The following is a 26,669-nucleotide window of genomic DNA, read 5'->3' as shown; positions in this document are numbered from 1 at the left end:
AGGTGCATGTGACTTACATTCTCGTGCTTCATGTGTTTGAGCAGCCGCAGCTCTCTGTAGGTTCTCTTTGCGTGGATGATGGATTGGAAGGGTCTCGACAACTTCTTCACGGCTATCTTCAGGCCTGTCTTCACATCATACGCTGAACTGTAAAACAAACATTTGAAGGTGGTTAATTGAAAGAACTAAACTCATTAAATCGGGCTAATGACGACTGTCATGTCAAAACCTAAAAGGTGTCCCTTTATTTAACCGGTAATGATGTACTTCATTTGACTGCGTAGGAGGCCAGACGCCAGTAAACAAAACAAAAAAAATCCACAACACTGAGAGCCTGGACTCAATTTTCATTACAAAGCCACTCTGCAGTTTAAGGCTGTGTGGGGAACAGGACTGAAAGTGTAACTGAATTGTGTACAACTCACTTGTAAAATGTTTTTTTGTTTCACTGGTACAAGAATTAAAAAAGACATCAGTGAGCATTAACTTGCATAAAGCAGTGTTCACACAGAGCTAGACAATCTTTTTTTAACAGATGTTGTTTGTTCCTTGCTGTTTTAACTATAATTATAACAAAACCTCAACTGTTTAGCACACAATGCCCGAGTCCACTTGTCACTGCAGCGACTGAAAACCTGTCATTACAGCTCCAAGAATCTCTCATTCTCAATTCAGTCGAGAGATGCCCTGCTGACTGTGACACACGTGTTTGTAGAGGAGTTCCAGCATAACATGACAATTAGTGCTGGAAAACAGGCAACATAGCTGTTAATAGAGAGAGGACAAAATGTCGTCTGGACCGAAAACAACCACAAAAGGTGTCGGACTGTAAACACTAAACAGCGATGGAAGACGTCTTGGCCCGGCTATCAACTGTCTCCACCTGAGGCCCAAAAATATTGTCCCCTGGAGACCGATTCCTCATTAGACTGGGGCTGGTGGGCTCTGAGATTTCATTATGATGTTGTAAAAGAATACAAAACAGTCAAAATAAAGTGTAACATAAAAGTAGAGAGTGAAATGCGCTAATGTTGTATTCCAGTAAAAAATAAACCTGAAATAATCACTGGCAATTAAATACTGCAGACCACAGAAAGCAACATTTGGCAGAACATACAAAAAACTGGAATGGCACTTTATTTACTAGATCTGGATTTCTATTTCGGGTTCTTCCCAGATTGCACACATTCATGAATATCAGTCCCTTAAACATGTCATCAAGATCCATTAATTATTCCCTAAGAAATAAGATTGTAATGTCACAGAAAGTGAAAACAAAAGCTAATATTCCATAACCAATACCACATCCTTCCACAAAGTAACTAACAAGCACATAGGAAAACATGAAACTTGTTGGTGCAGGCAACAATTAAAGAACGAGACAGAGACAAAAAGAGGTCATGAAGAGGAGAGAGGCAGAGGCCAATGGGCCTAGCCTCCCCAAGATGTGTGACATCACTGCATTTCCGGTACTGTGAGGGAACATAACCCACTTACAACAAACCACATTTCTTCTGGGTCAATCACTTAAGCTGCATCACAAACGGACGATTGCAAAATCAGTCAAAACAAAGGACAAAAAGATCTGTGCTCAGTTTTGTGCAGACGCTCGTTGTTTCCTCCCACTGTGGTCTAACTCTGTGCAGGGTGTTAAAAATAAGGGATTTTTTTTTTTTAATCAAACTGCTTTAGTTCGAGGCCAAGTCAATTCTGCTTGTTGGAGGAGATGAGAATCATTTCCTCTCAACACTTTCCACAAACTGCTGACCTTTTCAAAGTGGACGACGGGTTGAGCTCTTGAGATCTAACACATAATTCCTCTGATGGTAGCTTTAACAATGATACGGTGTCTGTGACAAAGTCGTGGTGGTGAGCTCCATGGAGCCACAATAAGAACATCACGATAAGAAGCAGTGTGTGTTTTTCTTCCAGTAAGTCAAAGATTATCTCCCACACCCAGTGTACTCTCATGTCTCTGACTTGCAAAACAACTTCTATATGTGACAAAGGGAGGGAAAACCCGGACTCAGTTAACACAGAGGACACTAGAGCTAAATGACAGAACAAAGAAAAAAATGTACTCTAAAACTGCTGCTAGTCAGCAGGACAAACAAGACGGCTCTGAGCATACACCAGCCAAAACGTGTGTAATAAATGGAATTGCAATAACACAAAAGCCATAACATACATGGGCTGTAAAAAGGAGCGACGTTCTGACGCCTGGGTGATGGGGAAGTTGTGATCATGAGGAGCAGCTTGCAGGTAAATGTGGCCTGTACATGAGATATCGGGATGTGTGGAGTTAGGGTTCTCCTTCTCACATTCTCTAGAAAAGAGGTTCACGAAAGATGTCTCGTCCTTCCAGAAACATAACCTCTGCCTCGGAGTCAAACGACGTGTCGCTGTCTTCCTCTGATACGTCGTCATCAGACTTGTCGCTGGCACGCCGATAACACAGATCCCTGGCTTCTTCAGTCGTGAAGTTCCGTTTCTCTAAACGTTTCACCATACCGAGCTTCAAAACGCTCCAAAGCAAGACTGAATTCTGCGCACGGATCTCACAGCAACGCTCTCTGACTTTTACGCACGGGTCTCAAATGCACCCCTCACTTACCGTCCTTTTACGCACGGAGATGAGATGCTCTGGAACCACGTGTGCGCTGTTGTGCAGTGACTTGCTGTGTGTTGTTATTTATCTATCAGGTCGCGGAGGACAGGTAGGTGCTGGAAAATGTAATTGGCTAACCAATACGCCAGTCATAACAACAGTCGATTGCAGTTGGTCTGTAAACGTCAGAGGAAGGGCGTGCACTGTCTGTAAATGAGGGCTCTCGTTGGCTTTTGCCGGCTGTGAACAACCCCTGCCTTCTCCAATTGGGTCGAATGAGCTGTCCATCTAAAGGTCAGAGTGCAGCCACCATTTTGAAATCCAGAGAGCTGCTTTGTTTACCTTCTAACAGAAGTTAGGACGGAAAAAAAGTCAAAGTTGGCACTTAGCTGCTGGCTACTCTGAGATTACGCATCAGCTGGCTGTGGCTATTCTTTGATGAAATAGTGTGCTATGGAGTGATTATGTTACTGGATTCAAATGTCTGGACCTTTATCAATGCACCAATCCCGTTTTTGTTGGAATGTTATCGATCTGTGGATTAATATCATGCTTCTTAGGTGAGTGACGTCGACTGTCTTAATAATTTGTTTTGGTAAGTTGTCTGACTGTTACGTTGATTGTATCGGCTGTGGTGATCGGATCTTTAAATGGTTTACATCAGTGGAATCAGAAGAATCTTAGCTTTCTAGCGATATGTTGCATTAGTACCTAGCTGTACGAAACAGTTCTTTAAATAAAAATGTTTGCCGCTGATCGATAAAAAAACACACCTGGCGGGCTATCGCGGCCCGAATACGGGCTATCGCGGCCCGAATACGGGCCGCGATAGCACAGGTAGTTAACATGCTGAACTTCTCACCAAACTTTGCAGAAACGTAGAAAGTGGTGAAATTTACGTATTCTGAAAAATGGCTCAACAGCGCCCCCTAGGACCAGCCCCTAGGTTTCCCCTTGACCGATCTTCACCAAAATCAGAATAAAGGTGTATCGGGACCAGTTATAAAAAAAAGTCGAAAGGGGCATTATGAAAGACGCTACAGGAAGCCCGCCATTTTCCATTTAGTGGCCATTTTGGCCACATTCTACATTTTTACTTTGAAGTACTTGTCCCAGGGCTTTCATCAGATAAACTTTAAATTGAAATGAGTGTCATCACAACAAGATGGAGATAAAAAACTGATTCAAAGATAGATTTTTCGACACACCGCGTGACCGTGGCGTGATGTAAAAGTTTGATTAAAACACCATCAAAACCATTCATACCGGACGCTGAAGCGCCGGGAAGCGCTAATAATATCACCCGTTGATCCAGTAGTATAAAAGCATATACTCACTTGTTGCTCCAACATTAAATCAACTGCATCCCAACGTTTATCTATTTTAGTATTGTCTTTATACAACATGTTCCGAGGATCATACAACTCACTGTACTTCTCCACTTCAATTATTAATTTAATGTCATCCATGTCGAAGAACTTCGCTGTTTGCTCTGTTAAATGTCGGGTGTCGAGGGAAATTATATATTTTCCACTCAAGAGAGACAACACAAAGATTTTTGCATGAAATTTTCATCAGCTCCCAACAATTGAAAAAATACAGCAGAGTCACAAAAGCTGTGATTCACTCCTTGAACTCTCTCGTGCAGCTCTAGCTCAAATGAAATAATGCATGAGTTGTTTTTCTCATGACTGGCACTAACTCATCATAGCGCGCGCGCGCACACACACACACACAGCAACGTCATGTTCCAAATAATCTGTGACAACCACACAACACGTTCACACACTGTTACAATGTTATTATTTGAAACATTTCAAACAAGTTGCTGTTTTATGTTTTTAAATGATGTATATGTTTGTTTTGTCCACCGGGGATCAATAAAGTTAATTCGAATTTGAATTACAAAAATAAAAACCTTTTATCACATGTTGTGAGGTCCTTTGATGTTAAAGGACATCATGTTGTTAGGTCCTTTGAGAGGCAGATATTTTAATGGAAAGGATAGTTTTGATGGAAAGGACTCCGTTCACCTTTGGTGGTTGGAGTGATACCCACAAGCAAGAAGTCTCTGGATTACAAATGGATTCTCCGCTACTCTGTACTGACCTGCAAATACAGGACATCATGTCATCGAGGAGAACACTAGAAGACTCTTCTACTGCCTCAGGTAAGACTCTGAAAACAGAGCAGCCATGCTAGCAGAAGAATCTTTTGTACAACAGCAGCTTGTGTGTCACTTTCTGCACTGACTTCATGCCCAAGAAAGATCAACTCATTGTTTGTGACCTGAGGCCAATGAGGTTTTAGCTGTTTTATCTACAGCATCAACATTATCTTGTCTGATCTGTTTACTGAAAACATAAATAACTTAAGTCATCAGGAAATCAACGCAATGTCGGTCTAAAATTTTTAGTCTTCACATGGTCTTCAAATGACAACTAGAGAAATGCAAAGACATGTGACTCCTGTTGTGCGTTATTTCATATTGTGTTGTCTGAATGAATCTATCACACTGAAGACACCCACGTCACATATTCTGTCTCCACCATCTCTCTCCACAGTTTCACTGACAGCACCCGACGCTCAGGACTGCCTCACGATCCACAGCAGCTGTTCTTCCTATTCGGTCCTGGACTTTCTAGGGGAAGGCGGCTTCGGAACAATCGTCTCGTCCATGAACCTTAGGACCAGAGAGATGGTGGCTTTGAAAATCATGAAGGACACCGGGTCCGCCCGGGACGCTGAGCATGAGGCAGGAGACGGAAGTCTTTGTTTATATTCCGGTGCTCAGGTGTTGTCTGCTCCATCAGAGCATGTCGCTGCTCACAAACTGTTGATAGTGTTGTCTTATCACGTCTCCTCTTCTCTCTTCAGGTAAACATGCTGAAAGTCATCAGTGACCTGGATGCTGATCTCAACAACATGGTCAAGTTCCATGAAGTATTCCAGCATCTGGACCAGACCTGTTTGGTGTTTGAGCGGCTGGATATAAGTCTCTATGACCTGCTAAGGCAGCGAGAGTGGGAGCACCTTCCTCTTCATGAGATCCGCCCAGTTGCCAAGCAGGTATGTAGCAGCGATCAATGCATCATGAAACCAGCACTCTTCTGTTAGAGAGATCCCCGAAACCTAAACCTAACACCCAACAATAGCACATGGAAGAAATAATTCTAAATGCTGTGTATTCTTTGTGTCCCTGCAGCTCTTTGTGGCCTTAGATGCCCTGAAGGGTCTCAGGGTCCTGCACACGGACATAAAACCAGACAATGTTATGTTCGTGAACATAAAGGATAAGCCACTCAGTGTGAAGTTAATTGACTTTGGCTTAGCCATGATGGCGTCCAAAGTCCGGCGGGGGATGAAGATCCAGCCGTGTGGGTACAGGTGAGTTCATCCTGCACAGCATCTGTTAAGCAACATTATTTTCTCTGCTCTGAAATGTTCCAACAGATTTTTCATCTGTGGCTCATGTCTTTCCTTCTCAGGGCTCCAGAGATCTCTCTGGGTCTTCCATTCTGCGAGGCCGTCGATGTGTGGGGGGTCGGGTGCGTACTGGCGTTCCTGTACCTGGGTCGAAACCCGTTCACCTTTAAGTGCGAATATCAAATGGTATTTATCACATGACCAATTGGATTTTTTATTCATATTCATAGAGAATGCAAGTGGATGTGATTCTCACGATGTGTATTCTGTCTGCAGATGAAGGACATGGTGACAGTGCTGGGCCTGCCGCAGCACCACCTGCTCGATGCTGGCTGGTACAGCGAGCGGTTCTTCATCGAAGAGGAGGGTGAAAACAGTCCATCGTGGAGACTGATGGTAGAGTAAACATGTTCTTGTATGTTTGAGAATTTTAATGGAGCATGTTTAAATCATACTTCCTTGTTCTCATCTTTATTTATTTTTGTTCCTTCAGACTGCAGACGAATACAATGCTGTTAATTGCGTGCAAACAGAGGACAAGGAGAGCTTCATCCGGCAGCTGAGCTCTCTCAACGGCCTGATTCATGTGAGTACTCACTCAAGTGTTGAACAAGTAAAGACTGGATCTGCACCAGTTATTTATCTGTCAATCGAGAGCTGGATCATCTGACCTGAAACCTGTTTTCAAATCCAGATCCATCCAAAATTGGGGGTGGCTGAGATGGAAGACCGCATGGCCTTTGTATCTCTGCTGGAGGAGCTGCTGCATCTCAACGGGGATGAGAGGATCCCTCCTCGTCAAGCTCTGAAGCTGCCCTTCATCTCCATGAGCCACCTGAGGGAGGACTTCCACAGCAGAGTCTAGTAAGTGCCCACATGTCCTTTCACACTGGAACTAAACACATCAGTTTGGATGGAACGATGGTTTGAATTAGTTGACAGTGACTGATTTACTAATGATTGTCTTCCTTCATCCAGTCGGACCACCTGCCAAGAAGCAATGAGGGTCTGCCCCACTGAGGACAGCTCCCACTGTTCAACCTCAGACAGCGGCTACTCTGGCTCCATGAACCAAGACTCTTCGGATTCTGTGGAGGCTCTAGACTCCCCAAGTGCCACCAGTGAACTGTCCTGGTGTTCTGACACGACAATAGTGTCCCACACCACCTGCTCGCCCACCTTCAATGACACCAGTGAGGAACTCTCCAAAGGGTCGGACCTGAAGAGCAACCCCAGTGATACCTCGGTCTGGTTGACCTTCGGAGATGATGACACCAGGGAGGAAGTCTCCAAAGGGTCTGACCTGAAGACCAACCCCAGAGATACCTCGGTCTGGTTGGCCATCAGAGATGATGACACCAGTGAGGAAGTCTCCAAAGGGTCTGACCTGCAGATCCACTCCAGCGCTACCTGGGTCTGGTCGCCCATCAGAGATGAGGACACCAGTGGGGAAGTCTCCAAAGGGTCTGACCTGCAGATCAACCCCAGAGATAACTCGGTCTGGTCGGCCATCAGAGATGATGACACCAGTGAGGAAGTCTCCAAAGGGTCTGACCTGCAGATCCACTCCAGCGCTACCTGGGTCTGGTCGCCCATCAGAGATGAGGACACCAGTGAGGAACTCTCCAAAGGGTCTGACCTGCAGATCCACTCCAGCGCTACCTCGGTCTGGTTGGCCATCAGAGATGATGTCACCAATGAGGAACTCTCCAAAGGGTCTGACCTGCAGATCAACCCCAGAGATACCTCAGCCTGGTCGGCCATCAGAGATGATGTCACCAGGGAGGAAGTCTCCAAAGGGTCTGACCTGCAGATCAACCCCAGAGATAACTCGGTCTGGTCGGCCATCAGAGATGATGACACCAGTGAGGAACTCTCCAAAGGGTCTGACCTGATGATCAACCCCAGAGATACCTCAGTCAGGTCGCCCATCGGAGATGATGACACCAGAGAGGAAGTTGTCTTGAGTTCTGACGAGGCCTCAGACGTCACCGCTGCAGCCAAAGCTTCCTCGGGTGGAAAGAGAAAGCTGCTGAAAAGAATTAGAAAGAGAATTCGAAAATTCTTCTCATGCTTCACATGCTGCTTCCGTCCGAAAGTGGACGACTGAATTATTTATTTATTTATTAGGGCCCGAGCACCGAATGGTGGGAGGCTCTATTGAAATTGTGAGGATTATTCTTCTTATTATTATTATTGTGATTAAACTGAATTGGCTTTTTGAGGGATTTAACATGTTGAACTTCTTACCAAACTTTGCAGAAATGTAGAAAGTGGTGAAAATGTACGTATTCTGAAAAATGGCTCAACAGCGCCCCCTAGGACCAGCCCCTAGGTTTCCCCTTGACCGATCTTCACCAAAATCAGAATGAAGGTGTATCGGGACCAGTTATAAAAAAAAGTCGCAAGGGGCATTATGAAAGACGCTACAGGAAGCCCGCCATTTTCCATTTAGTGGCCATTTTGGCCACATTCTACATTTTTACTTTGAAGTACTTGTCCCAGGGCTTTCATCAGATAAACTTTAAATTGAAATGAGTGTCATCACAACAAGATGGAGATGAAAAACTGATTTAAAGATAGATTTTTCGACACACCGCGTGACCGTGGCGTGATGTCAAAGTTTGATTAAAACGCCATCAAAACCATTCATACCGGACGCTGAAGCGCCGGGCAGCGCTAATAATATCACCCGTTGATCCAGTAGTATAAAAGCATATACTCATTTGTTGCTCCAACATTAAATCAACTGCATCCCAACGTTTGTCTATTTTAGTATTGTCTTTATACAACATGTTCCGAGGATCATACAACTCACTGTACTTCTCCACTTCAATTATTCATTTAATGTCATCCATGTTGAAGAACTTCTCCGCTGTTTGCTCCGTTAAATGTCGGGTGTCGAGGGAAATTATATATTTTCCACTCAAGTCTATGTGGAGAATACGTACATCTGTGTGCAAACTAAAATCATAAATGATTAATAGTGAGATAAACACTGACTACATGTTTAAGTGGACATCGATATTCTGACTGTTTATATATCACATTATTTGAGTTATGGTGTTTACAAGAGTTGCACATAGATTGTTCCATTTTATTCATGTTTACATGTTACAGAGCATCGTCCGGTTAGGAGTCATGACATCATTATGTCCACACACCTCCTTTTAGCCATGTTTTTGCCAATCCAAACACTTAATTATATCCATTTCCCATATTCTAGCATTACTATGATTAATCCCTCACCCCAGAAATGTGACCTCTCCATGGTGACAGGTCATTCTGTGCACAGAGCACGAGTCGTCAAGCAGTGAGGAACGGACCGTATATTGATGTAACATAATGTTGTGACATCTCCAACAGGAGGTTGTAATGTGACGTAAACATGTCTTCACAATTACACTAAAATCAAAACAATCTACATGTAACGCAGTGATTCTCAAACTGTGTGGCAAACAGGTAGGGCGCGCGAACGGGAGGGGGAAATGTGAGGCGGAACTAATATTATAGCCGAACCAATGTATTAACGCCCACATATCTTTAACGGCCGAGCAGTAAACAAATCGCTCTTTCACCGTAGCAAGGGGTTGGCGACTGCACAGCGGCTTTTCAGCCCTGTACAGCGCACACTCTCAGCCCCCCCCCCGCTCACTGGCTAAGAGACACACATAGTGAGATCAGAGCTCGTTCACATGAAGCAGCCGGTCAGGAACAAACAAGACACAGTGTTCAAAAACCAAGTTGAAAAGAAAGTACGATGAAGCCTGTCTTGCTCTTGGGTTCACAGTCAATGTGGTAGGACATGAGGAGAGACCAGTGTGAATTTTATGTCTGAAAACTCTATGAGAACCAACAAATTAAGAAGACTCTTAGAAACATTACACCACAGTCACATACATGTGTTCTTTTTGGTTGAGCTTTATCATCTTTGTAACAAAATGATTATCAATGACTAAATGTTTTCTCTATTATTGAAAAAGTACAGACTGATAGAGGAAATTAATGATACATATCACCAAAAGTACTTCAATTAAGTTGAATTTAAGCAAAGTTATGGCACTATTCTTTGACAAAAAGCAACAAAGGTCACAAAAAGGCCCATTTTGTTGGAGCTGGGGAGAGGGTGGGGCATGAAAAATATTCTAAACCCAAAGTGGGGCATGACAGAAAAAGATTGAGAACCACTGATGTAACGAGAGGCAATTATTGATCTTATTCAAGTTCATCAGAAAATGCTGTTTATGTGGCAGTGTCTTATTCAGACTATTGTATTCATCGGGTTACTATTAGAATATTGGTGCCCATGCAAATATAGTTAGTGATGTTCCCTGTTGTCATCTCACTTTCCTGCAGCTGAGGACACATCATCATGATGCGCTCGGTGACATTAAATCATCAACAGTAAATGTTCTGTTATGGACTCAATGACCTCAGGCACAGTAATACCTCTGAGAGGATCATCTGTGCCACTCGCACAATAATGTTTCAATGTGCATCTGGCTGCCATAGTGATTTCATAACACTGTTCTGCTTATCATGATTATAACCCCAGTAAGATAACCTGGTTAACGTGTTTAGATGCCAGAAGCAATAATCTCAGTACTTCCATTTTTCAGCTGTAATTAACTTAATACAGGGTCATATAAACACAAAAATGTTCTGATGTGCTGTGCTAACAGAGATGCTGATTAAGATAAACTCCTCCTCCCTCCTTCATCTCTCAGACCTTTCTGTCAAAAAGCAGGGTTCTATGAGAAGAGTCACCACCAGCTGGGTCCTGTAAAAGCAGCTGAAAAGGTCACCAAGTACCAAGATGACTGCGTGCCGGGACATTCTGAGGCTCACGGGCCTGATCCATCCCTTTAAACCAAAATTAATGGTTTTACTCTACAGTCAGACGTCGATCTCACATGGACGTTCAGTCCTGCACCTCACATGACTGAACGCTGCGGCTCAAGTCACGTCAAATTGCTGGTTTCAAACTTAAGCCTCTGGTTTGTTTGGAGAGCTGACATGTCAGTGCTCATTTCTCAGAGGTTAATACCGGGCGCGTCAGGCTGAGCCAGCCGCTATATTGCACCTTCACACCAGATTAGCCTCGTTACACAATCCATTCCGAATTAGCAAAATATGCAAAGCTACATATGCTCTCTAAATGAATACATCGCATTAAGAAGGCAACAGGACATGCAGGCATGAGTCCCAAAAAAAAAAAGCTTCCGAGCTGAGAACGACTGGTGAGGAAAGGCTTGTGCTGCTTCGAGCAAACTGACAACCAAACACACCCGTGAAAGCTGCAAAATAAACATGTGCAAGACAAGCTGAAAATAATTGAGAAATGAGACATGCTTAAATGAGAAAATGTAAGCATTGGGAGCATTGGAGCACGGCACATGTTGTCAACGCGGTGCCTTCAGCTGCAGCCGAGCACAAAGAGCTGTTTGTGTTCCACATCTGCCGAAAACTATTGCTCCAACAAATCAATAACAATTTCATATGCTATTGTGTCTTGAGCGTGAGGGAACACCCAGAGAGTAATTATACGAATGTCTCAGAGAGAGAAAGCAGGGAATCATTATGAGTTCAGAGCTCTGATTGCCTGGAAATGCTTTTGATGGTTTCTGTGTTGCCAATAAATAAAATAATGTTGTTGTACTGTCACGCAGGGATTGTTTTCACAGTAAATTTACTTTGTCATTCTATCTCATCTCAAATAAGAAGGTTTTTGAAAAGATCAGTGATAATAATGTAAATTAAAAACAGTTTTTACTGGTCTGTGTGTCCTGATTTCAACAAAGCCTTAAATATGTAGATAACATTTCTAGCCATATTGGTTGGCTCTACAATGTTCCTATATTAACTATTAATTGAACATACGTACATGTCCTGTGGGCCTGCACGTGTTCCATGCTTGTGATTGCTTAGTTAAATCACCTAAACATAAAACACGAGGCACTCGGCAGCCCACAATCCATACAGTAATCCCCACCAGCAGCATTCCTTCAGACCGCCTTCTATCCACACACTAACCCAGGATCTGGCATCTGGCATTTACAATAAGCAGAGCTAATCTCGGAAATAAGGAGGAAGCTGTTGTGTATTTTTCTAAGAGGTCTTGCATCTGAACGTGTCATATACACAAACCCCTACATACAACATGCTCACCGTTCTTAAACACTGGCATGACTTCAAGCTGAGAAGCCAAACAGCATCGTGGCAGCAACAACAAAGACTGGGCGGGCTGAGCGACTGCGAGCAGGTGCCCTGCAGGCCGACATCTGTAACACGCCGGAGAAGGTGCTGCACGCACGGTTATTTATACCATACAGATTCTGCACCCACTGAAGGGCATTTAATGGCTTCCTGCTGTTTGAACCACTTTGCTTGCAAGTTTTATTGTCACTGTAAAATTCAAAAAGGTTTTTGATCACATCTCCAGTGAGATAAGTGGACAGCTCCTGGGTGGAGGACATCATTGAATACAGAGGGACACACTGAAGGATTTCCTCACAGGAAAGCTGAAACAGAGAAGCTCAGAATGATGTAACGGAGCTTTTCTGTGCAAACTCTGTGTATCAAGACCAGATACAGTCCTGATACAGCAAAAGATTATACAGAGATAATTGGTCTGTATTTATATAGCACTTTTCTAGTCTTTATGGCCACTCATAGTGTCTTAACAGCATAGTTCACCCATTCACCCAGTGCATCTATGTGCAGCGCTCTATCAGACACCACTCACACACTTTGTCACTGTATCTTGCCAAAGGGCACTTCAACAAGCGGAATGGGGGCTACTGGGATCAAACCATCGACCCTATGGGTAGTGGACAACTCCTCAGTCATATAAAGATATTTGATATTTATCAGAATAAATGTCAAATTTATACTTATAAGTTCAAAAGACTGATTTTTGCTCCTAAGATAAGGATGTGGTTTAAACTGACAATCACAACAAAGCATTTTTCAACATCTGAGGTGGGTCAATTCTGTCTTGTACTTCCTTACTGTGCTTACACAATGCAAAAGTATTATATTGATATATATTGGACTTTTGCTATATTACTATTCCTAATGTGTTTATTGCAAAAGTTATTTTGATTGTTTTATTGCCCAGTGCCTGTCAGATATAACGTTCATAAAGCCAGACGAATTATTGAACTTCCTAATAGCTGCTCTTTTTGCATGCGGCTTGAGAATGAAATGCATAATTTCTACTAAAGGATGCATATGAATAATCTTGGTATGTAGAACTTGTGAGATTTCTCCAGAGGTGTAAAAATCGGTATAGATGCTACTCGGTCTGACTAAATGAAGATTTAAAGAACACAAATTAAATAAAAGATTTGCGTCCACCTTAAAAAATATTACTCTTTCAATTTACTTCTCAATGTTCATACAGATTTATCCTTTTTAGTCCTTGTGCCTGTTCATCTTTACCACTTTTATTCTGTTTTAAACTGTGCTTTCGAATCTTAAATTGTTTTCATTAAATGTTGTCGCTGCATATAAAAAATGATTTGTATAAAAAACTGCCTTGCCTTGATTGATTGATTGGTTGGTTTTTATCTATGTGTGAGGAATATTTATTATGTTCCGGGCCCGAAACAGGCATACAACACTATTATTTAGAACAAAAATAACACACACATAAAAATGAGTTGCAGCATCAATAACAATACTCAACAAATAAACCACCTAGATGGTTTTCCATGATTTATTAACAGAGGTAGGCAACCATGTCAATATGTCATCATCTATGCACCAGTGTATTCTTTTCTATTTAAGTACTTTATATTTACATCGGGAGCGAGTCCTCTCTGCGGAGGCCGACATGTTTTTACAATAGACCAAAATGGACCAACTAATCACATTTTGAGTTTGCATGAAAACTGAAGGCTGTATATCATGTTTGGAAGGGGAGGGTGAGCTGGTATTCAGCTGCAACATGCAACTTAACAATTAAATTCTACAGACTGAACCTTTAATTCACACAACTACAGAGGAAGAAGTAGAAGAAAACACACACACACACACACACTTGCACACACAGCAGCTGGAGGGTTGGAAGTGGGGTCCATAAGAAGAGTGGAGTTATAACTGTGGCACCATGTCATCCATGACTGTGTCATGACTAAAACGGCGTCACAGCTGAGGCCACTACCTAACCTCGGGACTGTGAGTCATGGGCGCACCGCAACCGGAGACAGAAAGAGGGTGACATCATTCTAGAGTCATCGTCACCCACCGTGGCAGGACTGGGTCTCCTGAATAGAAAAAAAGCTCTTAGTGTGCACGAGAGAGGGAGGGAGGGGTGCTTTCTGACAAACCACGTGACCTTCTGGTACTCTGCAGGCTGCACCCAACTAGAAAATGCATAATGCATCCGATGTGTGCGGGGTGTGCCTAAAACAGAAGGGCCGGGGTTGTTGTGCGTGGAGCGGGCAGGGCCCACAATGCTGCGGGGCTCAGTGTTGTTTTCCTGTATCGGGAGCACAGATCGTATCTCAGGACGGGGGGGGGGGGGGGGGGGGGGGCACCATGATGCGGACATGCCACCCAGCAGCTAGATGCTCTCACACGGCTCTGATTTAAAGCAGAGGGGTGCAACACATGTGGGTGTTCGGTTAAACTTCTGGAGCTGCAAACCATAGCGGTGCGTGCAGGTGTGTAATGTGCACACAAACAATAGGAATAGTGTGCGCCACACGAGCCATCCCCAGAAGCGCGTGCGAGGTGGCCACGATTCCTGAACAGCGTGAGGATGTAAACAAAAAAGGTAATGTTGTTATTCCCCCCCCCCCCCCCCCCCCCCCCCCCCCCCCCCCCCACGACCGGGCTCCCTTCTGCGTCCGGCACCAGGCGACCAGCAGCCCGGGCAGAAGGCAGCTGTGACGGGCCTCCTCTTGTGCAATGGAGCTCTCTCTCTCTCTTTCTCTCTCTCTCTCTCCCCTTGTGTTTGTGTGTGTGCAAAAACAACTGCTCACCACACGGATCCGTACGCGCCGGAGCCCACCGGGGACAGGTTCTGGTACCGCACCGGGACGTCCCACACGGTTTTGTTGAGCTCCTGGAGGTAGAAGGCGGGTCGGTCCTTCTGCGACATTCCTGTGGATAAGACGGAGCCCCGCAGCTCACGACAAACACCAGCGGAAACTTCTGCCCTCTCTCCTCCTCTCCTCCCCGTCCTCCTCTCGTGCTGCTGTGCTCCTCTCTTCCTCCGCAACTCAAAAACACGGTGCCCCCCCCTTCAAAAAAAACTTCCTCCGCCTGCAGTCGTGCAAACTCCGGGTGCAAGAGACACCGTTCCGCCGCTCTCGGTGCACGTCACTCCGGGGGACAACTTCCTCTGCTCTGGGTCCAGGAAGCTCAGAGAGTCCGTGGGAGACGAGCACTCGCTGGATTTTTCTCTCTTCTCTGTTCTGTTCTCTTTCTGCTGCTCTGGGCGTGCGTAAACGTGAGCGTGCACGCCAATGCGCGCTCCTGGCGGGGGGGGGGGGGGGGGGGGGTTATGGTTGTTATCTCGCGAGAGTTGAGTCGTTGTTGGGAAACCGGGGGATGTCCCACCCGGTCCCACCCCGTCCCTAAAGTGGGAATCACCCTTTGTCAATGACTGGGTATGTCTTACCTTCACATCAGCACACACACACACACACACACACACACATGCACACACACCAGTGAATCCACTATTACTACACAATAATAAACACACACAATAATACTTGGAGTAAACTACTAAACAACACATAACGGTTCACCCTGATAAACGTGAAATACTTTTTCCATGTCAAGTCTAACAATATCATATTTGACACGGCACTCACCTGCTGTATGATATCACATCACAACATTTCACACTACCGTTTAAAGTATCTATGTATACTACCATACCCGATTCAGTGCTACTATCACCATCATCATCATCACACTTGTTTAAGCCCATCACCAGGGGATGTGGTACTCCCTGCATTTTTGTGCACTGCTGTAATTTTCTATTTATTCTTTTTTTATTCTATTATATTCCCTTCTGTACCGGGTTGGACTGGGGCTGCTGTAATACCCGGATTTCCCCCATGGGAATCAATAAAGGATCTTATCAGTCCCTACTTGGGGCCAATGCCATATATTGTTCAGTTGAATGGAAATCCCTTCAGTATAATCGAGGTCCTTATGAAACCACATTTAGAGCGACTAGAGCCACATTTTTATTTGGCTCAGCACCATATGGCACACATTCATAAATATTAGTTCACTAATTATACCAGATTTTTTCCCGAGCGCAGCAGGATACAGAGACATCTCGGAGGAAAAGCTATGATGACACGATGAAAGATGGTTTATTTTGTTGCAAGACAAAACATGCCAAACAAAAAGTCAAAGATACTCAGATTTGGACTTAACAAATACTCCAGGAAAGACCACAAATCTGAGTCATGACCTTGATTTAGTTAGTTTGTGGCAAACCAGAAAACTGCTGCTCCCTCAGCTGGAGGAGATTTGCAAAGAATGGGGGTAAAATTGCATAATTCAATGTTCAGAGATGATAAAGATCAACTCACATATACAATTGACTTGAGGCAAATACTTCAGATTTGAACTTCATTTGATTGAACGGATATTATTCTGTTAGTGCATCTTTTGTTGATTGGTACCAAACTAAAAAAATCCCACCCAATGTGATTCAAGGTTGTTAATCAATAAAGATGAAAAACTCCAAATGGACATTTGGGTGTCACTTAAAACATAAACCTATTTGTTTTATAAAGAAAACAAACACAGTAATTGTCTGATCAAGGTTTTACTCAAAATTGCATTGCACCCCCCCTCTCCAAATCAAAATATCATTAGTAATAAAAATAATGTAGCAGAATTTAATTCATAGTAACAGTTATAGATGGAATGAGAAGCACCTTCCCTGTTTGGCATTGCATTTCAATCTTCAGGCGAGTCTGATTCAGCTAACCAATTTTAAAAATGGTGGGAAAGCCTCTTTTACAGACACTACTCTTCTCTCTGTGACAGAACTCTGACTCCTATGTGACTTTATTTATGACATTCAAGACCTATCTAGTATAAGCTGTCAAAGTAAATACAGCGTTCTGTGTATATCAAACCTAGAAAAGTTTAGACACGCCAAATAGCACTGTTGAGAAAGGTTAAGAGATCTTATAACAGGGAAATATAGTGTATACAAGAACATCTTTATATATTATCTTTGTTTATCTTCCCCTCCACACTCGACAGAAGAAGTGATACAGACTAAAACACAGGTCGGAGCGGAAACGCCCACTTTCAGTTTGATCACTATACTGTGTATGGCAAACCTCTGATCATTGGTCATGTTTCATTCAAATATATACAGGCCAAGCTTATTGTAGGGTATGCACAAGTATACCGCACAATGCATACACTGCATCCTTCAGTATAAATAATTACAGGGTGTGTATGAAGACAAGAAACAGTGTTACCCCACAACAGAATGATACCATGTGACCAAACGGGCTCTCTTCTTTATAATAACTGTGGAGTAGATTCCCTTCATGTCTCTAATGCACATACATTATTAAGGGAGGAGTTATGTACCCAGTCACCAGAAGGGGTCGCCACTGGCTATCTTTCTACATGAGTCCACAGGGCAATGGGGTTTCATCAGTCACATAATCCTTAAAGTGTTCTGCATCGAGGATCAGCACGTGACTACTGAGATGAGCTGTCCCCATCCTGCAACCGTCTAGTCTTTTCCACTTCGGTCGGCCTCTATCATTTCAAAAAGACAAGATAGAAAGCCATGGCCAGACAGGAAACCGCCACAGCAATGTGGAGCCGCGTCCCGATCACTGCAGCTGAGGAAAGAGATGGAGGATCAGGAGGATGATTCAAGATAAGCAGAGATTGATCATTGAGATACAACAAGTGTCCCTCACTTAGTGACACATTTTCTTGTTGTTTGGTCCAACACTCAGGCACATTTAGGGAGCGTGGCCTAGGGGATAGAGTGGCCTAGGGGATAGAGCGGGTCTTCTGCAACAAGAAGGTTGCCGGTTCGAATCCCACTCTTTCCCATCTGCATGCCTAAGTGTCCTTGGCAAGTTCCTGAACCCCTAAATTGCCCCTCATAAATGCTGAGTGTTCTAAAAATGTAAGTCGCTTTGGACAAAAGCGTCAGCTCAATGACATGTAATTTAAGTAGAAATAAAAATGACAGTGGTTCAAGAATAAATGGTTCAAGGGTGCATAGGATATTACCGTTTTCTACAAGAACACTGGCGACTGGATGTAAAGGACTGCCAGACATGTATAGACTCACATACCTTTAATTAAGTCTACATAAAATAATTTCTGATTGGCTATGAGTTATTCAATCAATTGAGTGTAAGTGGGCAAAATACATCAAATATTCGATCAAAGTGTTGGTGCTAGTAGGTGCTACAATTGCTATTTATTATTAAGTTTAATGTAATTATATAACACACCCACAAATATATATCAATAATATAACACCTAAATCTGGGGTTTGTAGTGTTGACCTTATGGATATTTTGTGTGGAAGGAGTGTGCTGAATTGGCATATTGTTGATTCATGACATTTCTACCTTTGTAGAAGACGCCCCACACTCCCTTCTTCTCTGACAGCAGCCAGCTGTTGATGCGCGGCACCTTTTTGAGGTAGGCACAGGTGCAGATGAGCAGCAGCCCGAACACCAAGATGCCGTCGAAAGAGTACACTACAGGAGAGGGGACGAGAATATCACACAGCACATGATGCGAAGCCTATTCAAACAGCATTTACCAAAAATATGTTTGCTGATTAAATTCGTCTAGAGTGTAGAAATATGTAAAAGTTTACATAGACTGGTCGATATTAATCACGAATGACACAACATGCTGACTGTCAGTGATGAAAAATACCACATGAAGTATTATCCACCCATTTTGCCGTAGTTCCCCTGCACATGTATGTATTTGATTGTTTTTAAACGTGTGGATGTTAAAAAGCCTCTTTGCTGAGCAATAAACAACATCAAAACGATAGCGATATAACATAAGTCCTATATATATTGATATAATACGTATGCCCTCAGATCTTTTAAATGTTTTGCTGTGTAAGTGTTTGTCAATCTTTGCTCATAAAGAGTTTAAACCCACAGCCGTCCCTCAGGAGCACTTATCTTGATGAGTATTGACACTGGCTGATGTGAAAATGTATATCTTGATATCATTTTCAGGCATATCGGCCAGGCTAAGAAGAACAGCCAAGAAACAGACTGGGGAGATGAGACCATGTAGAAACAAATACTACTGATAAACTGAAAAAAAACTGACTTTTAAATTCAACTATAGTTTTCCAAGGGTATACAAACGTATTCAGCAGTACATTTAGTTTTAATGAAACATTTGCGAATGCCCTTCAGGTTCAGACAGATTATTTGCTATACTGATTTAACTTCTACCAATTAAAGTCATTCAACAGCAACAAATACAGTGATTTCATGTGTAATTCTCCTTTTAAACTACACGTATGAAAACCGTGTTGATGGCTCTGCTCGGGCCAGAACTACTCGCAGTACCAGCAAGTTTAGTTAGTGTTTCTTGTCTTGGTCGCTTATTGTTATGATCGAGCCTTCTACCTGGATTTGTAACTGTTAGCCAGACAACCAGGTGAATGCTAGTTAGCAAGTTGTTTAGTAGACACTCGATGTTTCCATAACTGGGAGGTTTGGAGATGACACCAACCTAATCAGTGAATCTGTTACTGTCATAAAGAAGCGACGTGACACATTTAGTGATAAAAGAAGAGTCCGTTTCGGTGCTAACACACTGACAGAGCTGCTCGGGGCCACGTCCACAGCTAAGCTAGCTTTAGCCTTCTATCATAAAACTAGCCGAACTTACACGTCCTTCTTAGCTTTGGTTTCACGACACAGGCCACCTACCATTTGTCATGTTCGCAGTTTGCTCTCTGACGATGTTACACGACTGTTTTCTCCTCTTCAGCTAGAACTTCATCATGGAATATAAAGTCCCGATGTGACGGCTACTTCGAAGCCCCTCGGTTGACACTTCCGGTTTCACTAGCTTCCATTCTTCTTTTACGTGTCGTGATGTTGTTGTCCTGGGGGTATTACTGCCACCTACTGGAATGTATGATTTACAGCAGCCTTATTCAGTGATTTCAAGTCAAAAACTGATGACGCTTTTAGGAACTTATTATTTCCTGCTTTACAGACATAAGAACCTTTATCTCAGACTATTTACATGGACTGAGGGTGAGGTAATGGGCCCCTGCGCACAGACAGTTAAAAGGCCCCCGACCTGTGGTTATTTGTTGTCGTTTGTGTCTCTTTGTGGTTGTTTTTTGTCTCTTGCTGATTGCTCTACAAATATGTGTGGACATCTTGTGTCTTTGTTGTGTATTTATGTCCATGTTCTGCATTCATTTGTTGGTGTTTGTGTCTCTTTGTGGTTGTTTTCTGCCTCTCTTTTATTGTGTATTGTCTCGTTCTGAAAAGCTTTGTGACTGTTTTGTTGCTGGGATAGTTGTGGCTCTGTTTCTCTTTGGGATCTTTTTGCATCATTTTGTGGTCACTCCGGGTCTTTATTTAAGTTCTATGACTTTCAAAAAAGTACTTCCCATGGAAATGTCATATGTTGGCCCATTCCGGGACTCGAACCACTGCCACCTGAGGAGACCCAATGCTGCACCCTCTTATTTGGCACGACGACGACTCTCTGTGGCTGACTCGTGCAATTACAAGAATCATTTGATTTTTCCTCGAAACAACATTGTCAAGGAATTAAAGCTTTATGTATCATAGATAGTGAAAACATACATATCAGCCCGAATTAAGAGTTTATATGTAAATTAAATTATGGGAGGAGGATTAAACTGAGCTTCACCCCACACGACCATGAGTGGTGGGACAATTAGAAAAACTAGTATAACATCTAATGAATATTTTCAAACAACCTAGACTTAGGGAGCATGTTCCCGATGTGATCCTGTCTTGCAGTGTGAGCTTAAGGAGAAGAAAAGGAACGAGATCATACAGAACGTGCCGGAGTTCGTCCGTGTGAGAGGAACCTTGAAGCACGTCCAAACTTTTTCATCATGACAACCAGAGTAAATAGTGCAGTTACATCTGGAGGATCGTCCTCTGCAGCTATGGCCGACACTGATGCCATTTTTTTAAGCAGATCTATATCAGAGTTTTTTTAATTTACCGTACAAGAAATTTGTATTGTAGATTAGGGAAATTATTTATCCTTAGTCCAGCACTCGATAGTGCTATCATATTACTAGCATTTCTACTAAAATAAGATGTGTGCTAAATGTAAAATCTATTTAGTAGCGAGTAAGGTATCAAAAATTCCGCCCAAGCAACCTCTCTTTAAAACTAAGAATAACTGGAGGCCTTAAAGCAGAAAACAGGTAAAACCTAGTGCACTCGTAGATTTAGAATAATTTAATACTTTCACTTTGTACATGTCTTCTTGTGTCCCTCTATTAATACAATTAAAAACTATTTGTCATTGTTTGATAAGTTGTCATTAAACTACCTTCCCACGGTCAAGCCCTGTGGTGCTTGTGCTCATGTCCTCCATCACTTTCAAATTCAGAGGAATAGACTTGTGAGCTTCTATTCTAAATTATACTGTAAATTAATTTCTTTTAATCCAAAAATCTGTTCTAAATCTAGAAACATTTAGTTCCATTTTAGTATGTATGGAACTGACAACTCAAAAATACAGGGTACGTAGTCTCCTTCCAAAAATGTTTTATATATAGATAGATAGAGGGAGAATATAAGCAAAAAGAGTACATATAAAATGTTTAATAAAACATCCAGGGAGGCTGACCAAGTACATAAAAGCAAACACTGAAATTGGATTTATCAGAACAGCAGCCACAGGAATGAAACTTGTGACTCTTTATTTCCTGAACCTCGTCGTCTCCTTTATTCAAAGCTGCTGTACACATTTCACATGTTCTGAGACTCAGTTATTGACATCAGAGAGTGAGTTAAGGTTATAGAGCTTAACATCAGATAAAACAAGTCTACAGTAATGACTTATGGACCTTTACTTGGTTAAAAAGTGACAAAGTGCCAGCTGCTAGGTTTCTCCAGCTACAACCACACTAACACATTTTCCTTTTTAAAAAAGCGTTTCAAAAAACAATCTCAGTCCAGGCGAGTGTTTTAGCTCGGGTCATAAATAATCTTTGTACACAATAACACACCTGAAAACATGTATAACATATCCATAAACATACACTTGTCACGCGTTTACAGGTGTCAATAGGAAGCAGATTGTCTTCTCGGCTGTCAGTTGGTTAGTGGCAGGAAATACTATGAAAACAGAAGAAAAACTGCATTGGTAAAAAAATCAAGAAGTGTCTTTTCTTGATCCAATGACCAAGTGGAAATACTGGAGTTAGTAAAAACTTTGCATTCACGGCTGGTAGTTGAGTTGTCACTGATGAGACCCACCAGGGTGTTTACATCATAATTTCCAAAAGTCTCCATTTTAGAAACATGAATACTCCAAAGTAGTGTGGGCGCCAGTAAAGGTACCAAAGTTGAAGATGCTTTTTGAAAACAAAACATAAACACATGTGCCCTAAAATGGAGACTTTTGGAAATGCTGCTGGCTGTTTTATTTTGAAAACTCTGGGGTTTCGTCTGGACGGACATAAGCAGAGACTTTTGGAAGTGATGATGCAGTCATAAATGTTTGATTCCAGATTGGGTCCTACAGTCACGACTTGATTACCAGTGGTATGCCGTTTTACGAGAAAGTTTTAATATGGACGTAGCCTGTAACTGGGGTGTGCTACAAATAAACATTCACAAACTTGAAATCTCTATAAAGAAAAAGTAGTGATGTGAATCAGGAGACACTACATGGATTTAAATATCATCCTAGACTCCTCACGTAGGCTCCAGTATAATGAGTGAGAAGGCCTGCTGAATAAAACACATTCGACTATTTCCTCAAACACATTCTGTGCAAATCCAAACACCTTAAACCTCATGTACCGTAAACATTCACATGGGAACATTTCTTCTCCATTAGTTATGTGAATTACATGATTCCCCCCCATGTTTATAAATACATATTCTACTCACACACAATAAACTCCATCCACTGTGCTCCTGTCGTGACCCAAACCAGTGTGGTGCGTTTGCTGAGGAATAAATTAATAATAAATTAAATACAAAAACATTGCTTTCACAAAAAAAGAACATCGTGGCAGGGTTAAAGACTACCATCTGCGTTTCCCACTTCTATCTACGACACGTAAGAAGATCCACACATCGAGTTGGACGATATTTAGCGAGAGGTACAGCAGAAGAAGCACAGAGAGGTGAGAGAAGTAGGCCACCGACATGGTGCCAAGGAGATCACCGACATTATCATGGGTCCAAGTAACAAGGCCAAATGAGTTTAAAAGGTCAACAGAGAGAGAAGGTGGAAGATGGCTTCTGATCCAGGGTCAAGGGATAACATTTATCAGCCATTTGAAGTTAAAGATTTGTGCTTTTAAAAGCCCCTTTTAGTGGAGATTGATTTGATTTTTCTTTCACTTCTTGAACACTTGTATGAATCCTTTATTCTGTTTATGGAAGCAAAAAATAGAATAATTTAACGACTTTTTCTCTTATAACACCAGCTCTAAAAACCACTCCAGTCTTTCTATATATGTATTTCTCAGACCTGTTCTGAATTAACATGGAGACTAATAAAACCAATATCCATCTAGATCCTCTGTCCTGGATGGAAAAGAGATCTGTAAAGAACTCAATCAAGTGTTGTTGTTTTTTTTAACTAGAAATGAGGTGTCTAACAGAATTCATGTTTTTACAATGTAATGTATGGTACCTATTACACAACTTTAAAACCATGTAATAGTCCTGAATTGGCTGAAAAACCTTATCCCTTACTTTCACAGAGTAGGATGACACAGATCAAAAGCCAACTTCCATGGTTTCAAATTTAAGGAATGCCATCCTTCCTCTGGCAGCACTGTGAGGGTGGCACACTCCAGTCATACACATAGGACAGTCGCAGCCTGACTTCCTCCTTGCAGAGCCGGCCGTCGCGCTGCAGAGTCTGGTGTTTCTCCAGCATGTCCTCCAGGCTCTGCTTATGTGTCACCAGATATTTGTTGTTGCAACCACGCGACTTGTACTCTGTGTCAAAGCGTGGGTCATGCGTCCGCTGGACATCCACTGGTCCCAGCCACGCCCCCAGCGACACGTCCTCGCTCTGCCACGTCTTCAAGTAACCTACGTTGAGATGTATGTAACGGACCAGGTCGGCTGAGAGGAAGTAGCCCCCGCCCAGTGCATAGGGCAGGTAGTAGTCACAAAGTTCCCAGGCGCTTTCCCGCCACTTGCCGGCTGTTTTCACCCTGCCTCTCCCTGAGAAGAAGCCCCAGTAGAGCCGGCTGGGTTCTTTCGCCTTCAGCTCATCTTTGAGGAGGTCCAAGCGAGCAAATGTGTCATCATCCGCTTTGAACACAAATTTGAACTCCACATTCTGGTCCAGCCAGGAGTACATATGGAGCAGCTTGATTGTCAAGTTGTCGTAAGAATCTCGTAAGTCGGGCAGTAAGAGCAGGTCTTTGTGCCGCCCTTGCTCTGTGTTGATGTTCTGCATGTCCTCATTGGAAAGGCCCTGAGTTCCCACCACAAACATGGCAAGAACATCGGAGTCCCGCTTGGCAAGCCAGGTGCTTCGGATGATGCTCCTCCGCTCGGTGTACTTGGGTCCGGTTGTGATAAGGACCACGAGGAATGCTGACAAGTCTTTGGCAGTAGAGAGGGGGTTGTGCTGCTCTGGACGGGACTGCAAAACGTTGGCACGGGGGGCCAAGCCTGGAGGATCTGGGTGGCCCTGTTTCAAGGTTTCTGAGGTGCACTTGGCCAAGAAAACAAGAACGATGGCAAAGCTGCAAACAGTGCCGAGGACCAGGGCTGTTTTGTGGCGGCAAACGAGACGTAACAGATTCATCGTGATGTGTCTGGAACAAAAATTACAAAAGATTGTTAGCATTATTGCAATTTTAATTATAAGGTTCATAAAAAACCCTAAAATAGTCTTTGCATCAATCATTTCTTCATTTCGGAATCCTTGGGGTATTCATTTATCTAAGCTATATGCTTTCTTCAATACAGCCCTAACAGCATTATGACTGATTATATCAAATACAGTGAAATGTATTCTTCACTGGAGGGCACTAGAGGCTGAGAGGGAACAAGCAAATATATATAAAACACATTTAAATGTTCCATGTTACAGTTAGTAATCACACAGCACTGCATATTTACCTGAGCTTGTTTAACCGCTGTGATCACAGAAATTACAGGTGTAAACAAACATGCATGCGCTTCAGGGTTGTCCGTGTCAGTCGTGGCATCGAACTCGTGGCAGCAGCGTCAAGACCTGTTTTCATTTTTTGACATTTAGGATGATCATTTCTGCTCATGGATCACACATTTGACCTGGAACGGCAGCAGCTGCAGAGCAAGTTAACAGAGTAAAACCCTAACCCTGCGGTTCTGTAGCACCACCTGCTTGCCGGGCTCAGTCTCTGAGCTATTCACCGACCACACAGCAGCGAGCACGGATCGATTCCGAGGATGTGTCGGTTACCTGAGCGGAGTGAAGTGTACCAGTCCCGGGGATGATGCAGGCAGAGCTGGCCACACACACATACAGTGGCTCCGTGGAGCTAACGCTAGCTAGCAGGGGAGGAGGCACCGCGCACAGCTCAGTCCGCTGGATGTGAGCACACGCAGGCTGCTCATTTTGACCCAGAGACGAGGGTGGAACCAGCCCGGTTAGCGGTGTCTGTCCGGCAGGTAACAACAGGCAGCGAGGGGGGTGTTAGCCTGTTAGCCTGTTAGCTGAGCCAGCTAACACAGCGCAGTATTCATCTCTTGCGAAGAACAGAGCCGTTCTTCTGTGCAGCAGCTGTGACGACACCGGAAGTGAAGCCCCCGAAGAGAGAAGGGGCTAAAATCCCATAATAAACATCTATGTGTACAAACACTTAGTTTCCCTTGTGTTGCCGTAATTATTAAGAGGAATGTGTTTACAACCTAAATAAGTCGAACCCCATCTATGACAAAAAATATACCACAGCATATGAATTTTATAAAAAATGTATATGTATATTAATGGCTGTGGAGATTTATATATATAAATATATTACATGTGAGATAGGACATCTGAATAGGGAGAATAATCACAGGAGCGCACTTTGTGAACAGCTGATGTTTGGAGCATGCGCATTACACTCCACTGGCCTCTGCATTTACCCCCCGACCCGAGATGGACAAAGACCCGCCCCTGCCTTGCATCTGATTGGGTAAAATTTAGGCAAGCATATTGATTGGTAAAAATTTGGCAATACATACAGAATAAGCCAATCAGGAGCATGGTAGTGTCGACTCTCCGCCCGTCTAGCGTCTAGGGTTGCAGTGTCATCCAAAGCCGGATGTTATATGTGATGGTTTCAAAATTAAAACACGTTTTAACCATGTGAACCATGTAAGCCATGCTCAATGAATTGGGAACTTAAGTCTTTTATCTCACCTTATCTTACCTCCAGCTTTACCAG

General features: G+C 43.1%; 3 protein-coding genes across 5 annotated transcripts in view; all 3 read right to left on the bottom strand.

Moving 5' to 3' along the window:
- Nucleotides 1–15,516, bottom strand: part of mapk14b (mitogen-activated protein kinase 14b) — a 32,487-nt gene extending 16,971 nt beyond the window's left edge. For both annotated transcript variants that reach the window (XM_053437082.1, XM_053437081.1), the window contains exons 1-2: nt 15,025–15,516; nt 18–147 (exon numbers count right to left, since the gene is read on the bottom strand). In XM_053437082.1, the coding sequence (XP_053293057.1) occupies nt 18–147; nt 15,025–15,143 (249 nt within the window). In that variant the 5' untranslated portion in view covers nt 15,144–15,516. The remainder of the gene's footprint in view (nt 1–17; nt 148–15,024) is intronic.
- An 837-nt stretch (nt 15,517–16,353) lies between these two features.
- Nucleotides 16,354–20,146, bottom strand: tmem167b (transmembrane protein 167B). Its single transcript, XM_053412593.1, has 3 exons — nt 19,975–20,146; nt 18,634–18,765; nt 16,354–17,883 (listed from the first exon to the last, which is right to left on the bottom strand). Exons 1-3 carry the CDS (start codon nt 19,982–19,984, stop codon nt 17,801–17,803), a joined length of 225 nt encoding a protein of 74 aa, XP_053268568.1. The 5' UTR covers nt 19,985–20,146; the 3' UTR covers nt 16,354–17,800.
- Nucleotides 20,147–21,929: 1,783 nt separating this feature from the next.
- Nucleotides 21,930–26,052, bottom strand: b3galt6 (UDP-Gal:betaGal beta 1,3-galactosyltransferase polypeptide 6). 2 transcript variants are annotated; one of them, XM_053412577.1, is made up of 3 exons: nt 25,700–26,052; nt 25,375–25,489; nt 21,930–25,067 (listed from the first exon to the last, which is right to left on the bottom strand). In XM_053412577.1, exon 3 carries the CDS (start codon nt 25,055–25,057, stop codon nt 24,038–24,040), a length of 1,020 nt encoding a protein of 339 aa, XP_053268552.1. In that variant the 5' UTR covers nt 25,058–25,067; nt 25,375–25,489; nt 25,700–26,052; the 3' UTR covers nt 21,930–24,037. The 2 variants fall into 2 exon arrangements, with proteins under 2 accessions (XP_053268552.1, XP_053268544.1); XM_053412569.1 differs by lacking the exon at nt 25,375–25,489.
- Between the last annotated feature and the right edge of the window lie 617 nt (nt 26,053–26,669).

The sequence above is a fragment of the Pleuronectes platessa genome, chromosome 2 (genome assembly GCF_947347685.1).
Source record: "Pleuronectes platessa chromosome 2, fPlePla1.1, whole genome shotgun sequence".
Taxonomy (NCBI): Eukaryota; Metazoa; Chordata; class Actinopteri; order Pleuronectiformes; family Pleuronectidae; genus Pleuronectes; species Pleuronectes platessa.
The sequence above is the reverse complement of the archived record's forward strand: the minus strand, read 5'-3'. Positions and strand labels throughout refer to the sequence as shown.